Source organism: Haliaeetus leucocephalus, unplaced genomic scaffold (genome assembly GCF_000737465.1).
Source record: "Haliaeetus leucocephalus isolate CR32 unplaced genomic scaffold, Haliaeetus_leucocephalus-4.0 Scaffold162, whole genome shotgun sequence".
NCBI classification, from domain to species: Eukaryota; Metazoa; Chordata; class Aves; order Accipitriformes; family Accipitridae; genus Haliaeetus; species Haliaeetus leucocephalus.
Window position 1 is genome coordinate 12704956 of NW_010972598.1, and position 12512 is coordinate 12717467.

At 51.9% G+C, this 12512-nt stretch overlaps 1 protein-coding gene across 1 annotated transcript; it reads left to right on the plus strand.

Moving 5' to 3' along the window:
• Nucleotides 1-204: 204 nt before the first annotated feature.
• Nucleotides 205-11978, plus strand: SLC25A37 (solute carrier family 25 (mitochondrial iron transporter), member 37). Its single transcript, XM_010563003.1, has 5 exons — nucleotides 205-234; nucleotides 321-491; nucleotides 7216-7444; nucleotides 9003-9059; nucleotides 10246-11978. The coding sequence occupies exons 1-5, from the start codon at nucleotides 205-207 to the stop codon at nucleotides 10764-10766; spliced, it is 1008 nt and encodes a 335-aa protein (XP_010561305.1). The 3' UTR covers nucleotides 10767-11978.
• Nucleotides 11979-12512: the final 534 nt, after the last annotated feature.

Sequence of the window (12512 nt, forward strand, 5' to 3'; positions counted from 1 at the left end):
GGTGTCGGGGTGCAAGTGGGGGGAAGTGTGCAAGGGGCATCAGGGCACAAGTAGCGGGGAAAGGGTGCCAGGGTGCAAGGAGGGGGAGAAGTGTGCAGGGGGTGTAGGCGTGCAAGTAGGGCAAAGTGTGCGGTGGGTGTTGGGGTGCATGTAGGGGGAAAAGTGTGCAAGGGGTGTCAGGCTGCAAGTGGCGGGAAGTGTGCAATGAATTTTGGGGTGCATGGGGCTCCCGGGGTGGGCAATGTTGCTTGGGGGGAGCAGAGTTGTACCAGGCTGGGGGGGTGTGTGTGCAAGAGTTGCTGGGGGCGAGCGAGGCGTAGGATGGTGCGGCGGGCTGGAGGTGTGCAAGGTCCCGGAGGTGTCACCCCCGAGGTCTCCGATGGAAGCCGGAGCTGCGCACCCACACCCCGGAGCCGTCCCCGCAGCCCCTTTGGGTGCCAGCCCTGGCGTCCTCGGCCCCGGCGAGCTTTTACGCAACCTACGGTGCAAAGGTGCGTGCCGAGCCTCGCCGCCCCAGGCTGCCACAAGCAAAGTCCTTGTGCTGCTCCGCGGCGTGGGAGATGCCACCAGTGCCCTCCTGGCATGGGGCTGGAGCAGGAGCCACCCCCCACCCCAATCCCGGGCGGCTTTTCCCAACCCTTGTGTTGGAATCCCAACCCGGGAGGGAAAAGCCGGTGGGACGGTGCGGTCCGTGGTGGCTTTTCCAGGGTCGGGGCTTTACAAAGGGACTGGCGCGGCTGCAGGTATGCCGGTGGTGGTTGGGTTTTAATGAGGATGAGCCTCTCGAGGCTAACGAGCGTGCTGGCGGTGCCGTCGAGTACGCGCCAGGGTAGACTTCGTGGCGTCATCGGTGTGGTAGGAAGCGTCGTGAAGGGTATTTCCTCCCTCTGGCCTGCCAGCGTGCTGCTCTGGCAGCTTAAAAAAAGAGAAAATAAAGTTGGGAAAAGCCGAACGCCCTCAATACTGTATTGCCGGTGCTGACGGATCCTTCGTGGTCCGGTCGGGAAAGGCTGCAAGCAGATGCTCTAATTTCTCCTTTTTTCAATGCAGGGCTCCCCGAAAGAGTAGAAGGAGGAGAGGAGAGGAAATGCCTTCGCTTTGAGGCAGTGGAGGTCTTGCCAGTGGGCTGCGATAAGCACTCAAAGGAAATATTCTCTCCTTTTTTTCTCCCTCGCGTTTTCCCTCTGGGTCTGTGCCTGGTGGACCTGCCTTGTAGGTTTGGGCTGCTCTGCATCGTGGGGCCCCCCCGCGAGGCACGGGGTCCGTGCCCACCCCGAGTGCCTCCGCACCGGCTCCTTTCACAAATAAGGCTGATATTTTCTGCCAAGTCACGGTCGGAGCAGCATGTCGTCACTCCGGACTTTATGGCGTTAAGAGGGTATTTCCTCTGCGGGGAAAAGGGAGAGGGAGAAAACGAAAGTTGTGCTTGGTTTCCCGGAGCGGGAGGTGCTTTGTAGGAAGGTAAAAGTGCTGATTTCACCGGGCAGTGAATTCCCTGGTTGCTTCAGGGCTGACAGTGCCTGTGCTAGGATTGTGCCGGGGCAATGCCTTATGCTGGGAATAATCCCACTCGGCAAACTGCCTTGAAGTTCTCGGAAGCAGATAAAATATTCCGGCTGTTGGCTGGCTGCAGGAAAACTCCAGCGGAGCGTGACCAAGGTCACCCCATGTGTCGGGACCAGGGCAGAATCCCGAGCTGCAGGCTTTGGGTCCTGCGCCTTCAATGGGCACTTGCTGCTGGTCTGTGCCTCTTCTGTCTGTCTGTTACGGGAAGAGGTGACAACTGACCCCAAAAGGGCTTTTTTTTCCTGTAACGGGAGTAACCGAACACTAACTAAGCTTGTAAGAGCAGCTGTCTTTCGCTTTACCATGGGAAACGTGCCACTCTCCTCCTACAGAAAAGCAGCGAAGCTCCTTCCTTAGGCTGACTTTCTGGATAATAATCACCGGCATCAGTCACGGCTGAGCAGAGCCCGTGGAGGAGGTAGGAAGGAGGTGCTTCAGGGACCTGGCTAAATCCGTGCTGTAGAAGAAATGTTTTGGGTCCAGCGAGTCATTTCCTCTGAAAGAGAAAGTGAAAACGTTTTAATTTGGGGAATTGTTCGCTTCAGACACTTGCACAATTCCTGAGCTTGACGAGGTCGGGGTAGGGCAGGCTGCGGTGGTGGTGCCCTGTTGAGGTGAGTCAAGGCAAGCCGTTAAAACAGTGCCCTATGGACCTCTGCGAAGTTCGTAGATACGCCTGTGTGACAGCACCGAAAACACCCAGAGGTGCTGTTGGTGCGCGCGGCGCGACACGTGCTGGGATGTGACGAGGGAGGGTGTAAATCCGTGATGCCTGTGCCCATGTGCAGCCTACTACAGCACCTGGCTGCGATAACCGTGCTGTTACTTAAAGCACTCGTTGCTGGCCGTATGTGCATTTTGTTCGGAGGGGAAATGTGTTACGGGTTGTACTTGCCAACTAAAGCTTCAGCTGGAGGCTTGTGGCGATTGAGACTTGCTTCGTGTCTCTTCCTTCCCATCCTTTTCCTTCGAATGGGAAAGACCACCTTGCAGCTTCAGCCTTAACTGCACGTTGGCCTCTGTCTTACCCACTTAACGCTGTCGTCATAGTAAACCCCTGGCTTGAACTGCAGGTTTTTAGATGTATGCCGATGGTGTTTCTCATAGTGCTTAGGCTTGTTTTGTTTTGTAGCTGCTGAAAACACAGCTGTCCTGGCAAGCCTGATCAGCCTCCAAATTAATTGTAGAGATCAACATGGCAAGGACTTCTGATGGTGGCAAAAGGGAGTTTCTGGAGGACTCCCCTGGAGCCTCCTCCCTCCTCTTGCTCAAGCCATTTGGTGGCTTTTCTGCAAGGCTGCTGGAGCTGGTTTCCCAAGGCAGGTAAAGTTGCTGCCTTGAGGATGTGAAGAACTGTTGTCCTCACCTGGGAACTAATTGCTGGTGTGAGACAGCTCAGTGAGAAACCGGAGACGTGCTGGGCTTGAACCTCCCTTCCTCGCTGTGGGTGGCAGTTGCACTAATGACAAAAAGTCCTTGCTCTGCCGTAACTACGTTGCGGTTGTTCTCCGTGAAAACCTGAATTGCTCCTAACCAAGCTGGTGCAACAAGACATCTGTAAATTGATTTTGCTGTGGCTGTGCGTGGTTCCTAATGGGTACGGGAGGTCCCGTGCTGTGCTGGGAACTCCTGGGGTTGAAGGGTAGGAGAAACATCTAGCCTACATCTGCAGTGCCAGAGGAGGGAGTGGAAAGGAAAGCAGAAGTACAATGGGGCTTGGTGGGAGGGATGGAGCAAGTGTTTTGGTGGTTCCAGCTAGGACAGTCAACTGTGGGTGACCTGCCTGGTGCAAGGAGGCTTTGGAGCTTCCCTGCTTGTAACTGAGGTCTTGAAAGCACACAAGGATGAGGGTGGCAGGGCAGATGAGCTCCTGTGAGCTGTTTTACTGTGGTTTATTTGGACTTTGGGGTTAGGGATGCTTGCCTTGGCTTGGGTTTGGTGGTGGGACGTTCTGCACCCACCCATCTCGACACGGGTCTGGGAGGAGCAGTTACTCTTGTTTCAGCTGATAGCGTTGGGGTGCTGGAAAGTCACGGCTAACCTGTTCGACTGACCCTGTGCTCCCCTCCCGTGGGCCTTGGCAGACAGGGCTGGGTGCCACACCAAGTGTGGTGCTTGGCTGGAGAGCTGCTCTAGCTGAAAAACAGCCTGGCAACAAAGAAAAGGGAGTTCAGAGCTTGAGCATGGCACGGGTCGTGCAATAGCGAAGCCTCCTCCGGCGTGCAGGATCCGACTGGGTTGCTGCAGAAATGCTGCTTATTTCCTGGTAAAAGCATATTTTGTTCACCGTGTCTTTTGTGAGCTGTAGGGAGACCAGGCTGGTTGTCTGCCACATGAATGTGCAGACTGAACTTGGAGAAAGCATGCCATGTTCAGGGGGGGAAAAAAAAAAAAGGTGAATTAGATCTGAGCTTGTTTGTACAGTGGCATGTCAAATCAGTGACCCTTTGCGAGAATATGCAAAACTAGTGACCTGAGTCTTGTTAGTAAAATGATTCTAGATAGAAAACTACCCTGGACTATTCCTGTGCTCCTGGCAGCTGGAAGGCTGGGTGCCCCCAACCCCCAGACAGCATCCCTAAAGACGGCGCTGGTCCACAAACAGCAGGTAACCTGATGAACCTGAAGCTGTGACTTTTGATGTTGCTTCTTATGCCCAAGCTGAAACCAGGACTACTGGGACGCTTGCGGTTGTCGGTCCACTGTTGCCTTATGCAATGAGGATTAACCTGAGTAGGTGGAGAAGTGTTTCTTGGCTGGTTTAGCAGGGGGTGAGGCTCCTGGAGGAGCCTGCTGGTTTCAGATAAGTGGCAGGAGCTGGCAGGGGTGAGGACTGCATAGCTCATAGCAAATCATCATCATTCACACCATGATAAACTTATCCTGGACAAAACAGAGCTGAACCTGTTTTCAGCTCTGTGCCTCTTGCGTTGCAGCAGGCACACGAGAGATCCTGGTTTTGGTTACTCCTTGGGCTGTTTGTCCTCTTTGTGTCCACAGCTTTAATGAAAATTGCAAGCCTGTGGACCCGGCTGTGCTGGTGGTGACGCAAAGCGCAGTGTGCGTGGGTTAGGTGGGTAAAACATGCACTTACCGCCCGCTCTGGGTACGGGGTGAGCTTTTGAACCCCTCTAGAGTGGCTCAGGTGATCAACAGAAAAAAGAAAAATTGAAATTTTTATCCATTCTCTTCTGAAAGCAACTGGATCTTCAGTAAGGGTGGAGATACTCAGGGTTAGTTCCCAACAACACAGCACCACGTGCTTTGGTCCCGCACATGCCAGGCTGATAGTTTATTGCTTTGCAGGAGCACTTATCCCTGATTACCTTGCTGACGAGATGATGCTGCTGCATGTTTAAATTATATCGGCTGCTTCCAAGGCATCCCAGCCATAGACCGGGGTGAGATCGAGATCTCCTGGGGTCAGTCTGAAGCAATGCCTTCAAGTTAAAACTAGCAGAGAAAAAAAAAAAAAAAATCCAAAACCCCAGCTGGATGCGACCAGCTCAGCAGCAGTGGGTCATGCTGAGTCACACTGACAGTGGAACGGCTGCCGCGAGTTTCTCCAGGGCATCGTGAAATCTAGCCCCTTCTGAGGAGCATCCGTGGGACGGGAAGGTGTGGAGACCTGTGTAGAGGGGTTGCAAGAACCTTACGCCAGCTCAGCGAGGGCTGAGAGCCGGATTTAAAACCTGTTTTTAAATTCCAAGATAATTCAGGCCTGTTGCTGCCTTTACAGGAGGATTTTTCTGAGCTTTTGGGTTTATTTCCAGCACTGTTCATAGGTTACAGTGCATTTAGTGCTCTGAAACAGGAAGTTTTGCTTGAGGCCACCAAATTCCCTCTTGTAGGGTGATGCCTTGTCATGACTGCTGGCTGATGCTTAAAAGTCTGAAATCCAGCTATCTGCTGAACTTTGTAATTCCTGTGCAATTTTTTTCCAAGATTCACTACAAATGCAATAATTTGTTGGCTTAGCCTCACATATTGGTTAGCTGCTTCCATAGCTTGGTTTTATTATACTGGATTGAAGTCCTGAATTCAGCTCTGATCTCTTCCTTGGTCTCAGAAAGTGTGCGTGAAAGTGCTTTTCAGTCTCTGGTAACTAGAGTGGTTTGAGGAATCAGAGGTCCAAACCTGAAACACTTTTATTGGCTTAATCTTGCCTGAAAGCTTCACTGTAGTATTGCCTCCTGGCTAATTACTGATGTGAATTGATAAGCTTGAAGGGATGTGTGCTGATGAGGCAGTGCGGAGGTGGCACAGGCAGTCCTTGCTTTTTCAAGGGCTGTTGAATCTCTGCCGAGGACCGAGCCGCTCATGTTGCTTTGCCTGCGAGGGCGGCACTGGTGTCTGCACGCTGCCAAATCGTTTGGGGGAAACTTTATTCTGGAGATGGGGCGTCCCAGCTGACGGGGTGGAAGGCGTCCTTCCTGGCAAACCTGAATGACCTCTGAATTGCCGCTCTCAAGCTTCTCCTTGAAAGAGCGTTAATTTGGTGGTGTTTGTGTTTCAAGGTGTGAGGCTGCACCAAAGGCTCTATCCCTTCCGACTGGTTTCAGTAAGATGGGGTGTATCAGCGGTGTTGCAGACCAGCAAGACTTGCGGGCTGCTCAGCAGGAGTAGCAGAGCCCTTTGCGTCTTGACGCTCTAGATTTGCTTGGTCTTGCTGGGACGCTCGCAGAGTTTTAAGCCCTGCCAGCATCTCTCCCGTCGCTGGTGGGAGGTGGCTGGGGTCTGTGCCCTGCAAACACCCATCGCAGGCTGGCGTCATCGTTGCAAGGGCTTTGAGCGTTGCTGGCGTGCGATGGCATCGGTCTGCAGAAGCCTGAAACAAACTAAAAGAAGTAATTTTTTTCCCACGGTGCATAATTAAGTGATGGCGGTGAGTTTAATAGGATGCTTCGGATGCCAGAAGCTTAGCTGCCTTTAAAAATCTGTGGAAGAAAAGCCCGTCGAGGACTATTGAACAAAGATGTGGATGAAACCTCCTGGCTCGGGCAGTTGGTGGCTGCAGGGCACGAGGAGCTGGGAGGGAAGATGGGGTGAAGGGCGGCTCTGGGGGACGCAGTCATCAGCTGGGTCTTCATTGGGTCACTGCAGGAGAAATGGGGTGGCCTTTGCCTGTCTCGCCCTCTACGGGGGGTACCCCATTTTCTCAGCTTGCCCTTCGAGGAAACCTGTTTCCCAATCGAGCGGACTAAACTCTGCACACCGAGTGTCTCAAGCGGCTGAGCAACTGCAGGAGAAACAAGCCGGGGCAGGGAGCTGGGAGTGTTGTAAGCAAGAGGCAATTAAAGACCTAACTGTATTTCTTCACTCAGTCTTTTGAACAACTGCGCTAGCTTAATTCCCTGTACTTTCCATGCATAAACAAGAGCAGAGGTTACACTTCCCTCCGCTGAGCGCTTGTCTGAGCAGCCTCGTAATGTTTTGGTGTTGCAATGGGAGCGTGGAATTAATCTCGCTGGTCTGGCAGGCAAAGCGGGGATAAATAGCGCCGTGGCCCCGGCGCGGGTGCGACTGGGGAATAAATTATTGACCCCTCTAATGATCTTGGAAGTTTTGTAGCTCTTTAGCTCTATGGCTTGTGCTTGTTGCGTTAAAGACGGGTAACTGAGGCCTCTCCCTTCGTGTGCTTTGTTGCAGACAAGGATGCAGAGCTTGCAGCCGGACCCCAAAGCCCAGTACAGGAGCGTGTACGAAGCTTTGAAGAAGATTGTCCTTACAGAGGGTTTCTGGAGGCCTTTACGTGGGATTAATGTCACCATGCTGGGGGCCGGCCCTGCCCACGCAATGTACTTTGCCTGCTATGAAAAAATGAAAAAGTCTCTAAGTGATACTATCCAGCATGGAGGAAACAGCCACTTGGCCAATGGTATTTTTGTTTTTTTGAACAAAAAAAACCCGATTGCAGTTAATAGCCTGTCCCTTGCTCGCTTCGTATGCTTAGCCTGGCATCCTTCGCTGTGCTCCGCTCCTGGAAGATCTGCTGTAGGCAGCCTGCATTCAGACTGCCGCCCTAAATATCCATAGGGGAGGATGCAAGACGCAGACGTAACCCCAGGCTTGCAGTTCTTGGCGTTTGCTTTGGGAGCCCTGGAGAGGCAGGGGGAAGTCAGGCGGGCAGGTGTGGCACCTGCCCTCTGGTTGAGTGCTTCATGCGGGTCACCATGCTCCTCTGAAACCCGTGCCCTGTCTTCAGACTACTGACTGCTTGGTAGATCTCTCTTCCAGAGGGTAGAGATGGCTGGGCTGGCTCTCAGCAGCAGAGTAGAGAAGCCCTTCCTGGCCTGAAACCCCTGATGGCAACTGTTGTGCACCCTCCAAAGCCTTAGTCTAATCTAGATTTGTGCACTACTCCTTCATCTCAAATTATTCTAGCACAAGTAATCAGTACATTGGACGAGGGTTCAGATGCAGTCGCAGGCTGTTTCTGGCTTTGTTGAAGGCATCATCTAAACCTCTTGAGGTCTGAAGTGCAGGTTGTTCCCAGATGTCTCCTGTGGAGCTCCAGCACGGTAAAGTGCACTGCGTCCTCTGTGTGCTCACATGCTTTGTTAAAGACTTTGCTTCTACCAGAAAGGCTTTTGCTTTTAGGTCCAGCAATACTGCTGTAACAGCAGAAACCCTCTAACTGAGCAGCCGGGGTGTTACAAAAGGGTTTGTGGAGAAGACGCTTCTGCCTGGTCCTTGACATGACGTGACAGTAGGAATCTGCCACGGCAGTCACTTGACTCAACCAACTCACTTAAGAGTATATAATATCCTTCTGGCTTGCTGCTTTTTGCTAGTAACATGCTTCCCGTGTTTGCCTTTCAAGTAGCTACAGGCTTTCAGTACCAGTGGGAAAACTGAAGCGCTGTGTTAATGAGAAATGACCGAAAGTCATTTGGGCAAGAGAGAATTTGAGATTGAAACCTACATCAAAGGTGAAGGTGTGGCTCGAGAGGCCCGTCCTAGAGCCAACTGCAGAATCATTAATGGCTGGCTGGATGTTTGCAGAATCTGTGCAATTAGCGTTTAAAACTAGACTGAGTAAATGGATGAAAATGCCTAATTATGGATGTGCTGAGCCAGTTCTAAACATTGCTCACTTCGCAGTCCAGCGCGGGCTGAGTGAAGCCAGTGGTGTCTTGCATAGACAAAACTTTGCGAGTTGTAGGGCATAGCAGAGGTGGCGGCTGCGATCCTGTGAGCAGATCCTGGTTCCCGTCAAGCTGCTCTGGATGGGTTTTTCTGCACTGGGAAGGAGTCGTGTTGCTGGCTGCTTCGTTGGGCTTGCCGCAGAGCTGGGCTGCAGCTCCCCAGGCAGCAGTACCCGGGTGCTCGGGGCTGCCTGCACCATCGGCCGCTGCCTCCACGCGTGGCAGTGCCTGAGCAAGCCCTGGCTTCTGAATTTTTTTTTTTTTGAAGAATGCTCTTGTGTCTTGCAGGTATAGCTGGGAGCGTGGCCACGCTACTCCACGACGCAGTGATGAATCCCGCTGAAGGTAATGCCCTGTGCTGTCAGGGGAAGTGCTGCACCCCGTTAGCAGCCCTGGGAAGGCACCGAGGACACCCTGCACCATCTCAGCAGCTTGAGCCCTTTGCTTTAGTGACTCTGCCCAGCTTCGAGTGAGCTCAGACAGGCCAGTGTAAAGGGATAAATTCTGCCTGGCTGTTTCCCTTTGCTTGCCGAGGGGTTGCAGAGCATCTGCGTGGCGTATCGTGGCTTTCCAGGAAAACCGATGTCACCTTTACTGACACGATGCTGTTACTGCTCTGCAAGCGCATCTTCATTGAAGTGGTTGTGGTTTTTCTGAAGCTTTGGGCTACCCAGACAAAACTGAGCTCGGTCATGTTGTTAGACAAGCGCAGCAGCTGTTGGGACTGTTGTGTAGCCTTCCCACCTAGGTAGAGTCTGGCATTAAGAGGGCTAACGGCGAAATGCAGCTAAAATGAAGACAATTAGCTGGACTGCCAGCTATTCAGTGTTAATGTATTGCACTTCTGCGTTGGCCCAAAGCCAGGTTTTCCCGAAGGGGGGAAAAAAAGTCTCTAGTGTTTAAAATAATTTTAATTGTATTCTGATTAAATTAATTAATTGGCCTTTTGCTGAAGTCAATGGAAGCTGTTCCATTTCAGGACTTGGGACTGTAGGTGGGGTCTGTTACACTTCCCAGGTGATGCACAGTTATTTAATCACCCTTCTGCCCTTGTCCTCTTGGTATGTCAGTGTTTCAGCACAACAGCTCTGCATCCTCACAGATGCATCTGAGGGTCCTTATCGGTCTGTCTTAATGCCTTTCTAGTGAGCAGTAAAAGTTCCTTAATTAAGCTTGAGGAGAGGAGTGGATTAGCCTGTGGACGTGGAGAGCTGTTGAACCAGAGCCTAGCTCTGACCTGCTTCCCTCACTTGTTGCATTGAGGTTTTTTGGGGGGCACTGGGCGGGCTGGGGGAAGCAGAGGATGCGCGCAGCCTTTTGGTAAAAGCCTGTCGATAAGGAGCTCCTCGCTGCAGAAGTGCCTGGTGTATGTCCTAGCAGTTTGGACTTGGGAGGGGAGGTTGGGTCTGGGAGCAGGGTTCGGTCTGGGCGTCGCGATGACGAGGAAAGATGTGCCGTAGCTAATAAGTCTTTATCTCCCTGTGCCTGTCCTGCCTGGTGCTGCCTGCCCTGCCTTCATCCCCTGGACCAGTGGTGAAGCAGAGGATGCAGATGTTCAACTCCCCCTACAAGTCCGTCCTGGCGTGCATAAGGACAGTGCAGAAGACGGAGGGGTTCAGTGCCTTCTACCGCAGCTACACCACCCAGCTCACCATGAACGTCCCCTTCCAGGCCATTCACTTCATCACCTATGAATTCATGCAGGAGCAGATCAACCCACACCGGGAGTATAACCCTCGGTCCCACATAGTCTCCGGTGCCGTCGCGGGGGCTGTGGCCGCCGCCGCCACCACTCCTCTGGATGTCTGCAAGACCCTGCTCAACACCCAAGAGAACATGGCCTTGAGCTCTGTGAACATCAGCGGACATCTCTCGGGCATGGTGAACGCCTTCAAGACTGTCTATCAGCTGGGGGGCATTTCGGGGTATTTCAGAGGGGTGCAGGCACGCGTCATCTACCAGATGCCTTCAACGGCCATCGCCTGGTCGGTGTATGAATTCTTCAAGTACTTTCTCACAAAGCACAAGCTGGAAAAAAGAACATCCTTGTGAAGGACTTCCCGCGAGTGAATGCGAGCCTCCGTGTCCCCTCCGTGTGTGTCTGTGTGTGCCTGCAAGCCACCCAGCCCTGGGTCTCTGCTAAGGAACATGCCAGGTTTCTGGTGGAGTCACAGCTGACGTCCGCTTCTCCCTCCCCAAGGAAGGAGGGGTTAAAGTGGTCCTCAGTCACGTGTTCCCCTCCTTGCTTAAACAATTAAATAGTTTATAAAGACTTATAATAATATATATATTTAATAACTTTATTTTGGAGAAGTGAAATTGCTAACTGATATTTTTCTCTGAATAAGTTTGAAGATGTAGTTTACTCCTCACCAGAAGGCTTAGGTTATACAGCCTAGGCTGGGGTTTTTTTACAGAAAAGAAGCAAAATATCTTGTCACAGAACTTACTTTTTATATAAATATAAAATAGATGGATAATGTTTATCCTTTATTTTTCTATCTAGGCATTTGGGTTGTTTTTTAAATACTATCACAGCTAGATGCTGAGCTGTTTAAAAAGGGCTAAATTCTTCCATCCTGTGTAAGGAAGACACAAAAGCATTTATTTTTATAGCCAGATTGGCTTTAATTGTACAGCATTTAGCCCCCAGACGGTGGCCTGGATTCTCGTGTGGGTGTCAAGGTACTTGGTAGCCCCTTGAGACTTGCTGGGGTGGGGGAGAAGGAATGGGGGCACCACTTTGGGAAACTGTAGGATGCCAAGGAGGGGCACCCCAAAATACCTGATCACTCTGGGGGGGAGAGGGGGAAACTATCAACTCCATTTTTTTTTTTTTTTTTTTTACAAGGAGAGTCTTAAAAAAAATATATGTAGATTTTTAAAGAATAGTATTTTTTTGCAAACACTTTTTTTTTAAAGGTACATTTTTATGGTGTGTGATAGCTAAACAGCCTTCATCCTCCCTTAATTTATTCATACTTCTTTTTCACTAGGGCCCTGACCCCGCTTACAGGAGCGACCGTGCACATCTTGATAGCTGGCAGGGTCGAAGCAGGGTGCGTGGAGCTGCTCTGCTCCCCGGGGGAGGACCAGAGCTTCTGTTTACAGTTCAGCTACTGAGTCACAAGGGTCGCATCCTGGCAGCACCAAACCAGCAGCAGGCAGTGAAAGCCTTGGGAAAGCCTTTCCTGCAGAACCGAAGCTACCTCCCAGCCCATGTTTGACAATAAGCTGCTGCTCATCTCTTTTGGGGAAGCGGGGGATGTGGGAAAGCAACCTAGAGAGGTTCTTGGTGCTGTGGGTTTGGTTTTGCTGCTGTGGGATGCTGAGCTTCGCAGTGGCCAGCGAAGCTGTGCCCACTTGGCGAGGGTGGCAACCTTGCTGTGTGCCCTGCTCCTCCTGGGAACGGCTCTTCCAAACCAAAATACAGCCTTTAGCCAGTTACTTGGATGACCAGTAGCTAACGAGGGATTTTAGGGGCCTGGATGTGTAAATGTAAGTTACAGAACACCAACTGGCAAATCTCCGTCCGCCCTGGAACTTGCCCTGCCAGCAGCAGCTGATGTCTGGAGCGGGCACCATCTCCTTACTGCTGGGCACGGTGCAGCTTTTGGAGATGTGGCTTCAGCTTGCTGTGGGCACTGGAGGGGGTCTGCGGGCGAGCTGCGATGCGAGGGGCAGCTTTTGGGCTGGCAGGTGTCGCTGGCTGTGTCCTGTCAGCCAGGCGTATTGCATAGGATGACACTAAGCAGAGCAAATCCTTTTGCTCTGTGATTTGGAGAAAGTAAATCAAAG

What these genes read in the sequence shown, in the direction of transcription:
- SLC25A37 (XM_010563003.1), top strand. Translation starts at nt 205, where the DNA reads ATGAATTTTGGGGTGCATGGGGCTCCCGGG. An exon ending in AAACAGCCACTTGGCCAATG is followed by an intron (nt 7,445 to 9,002) that starts GTATTTTTGTTT and finishes TGTGTCTTGCAG; the next exon opens with GTATAGCTGGGAGCGTGGCC. An exon ending in AGTGATGAATCCCGCTGAAG is followed by an intron (nt 9,060 to 10,245) that starts GTAATGCCCTGT and finishes CCCCTGGACCAG; the next exon opens with TGGTGAAGCAGAGGATGCAG.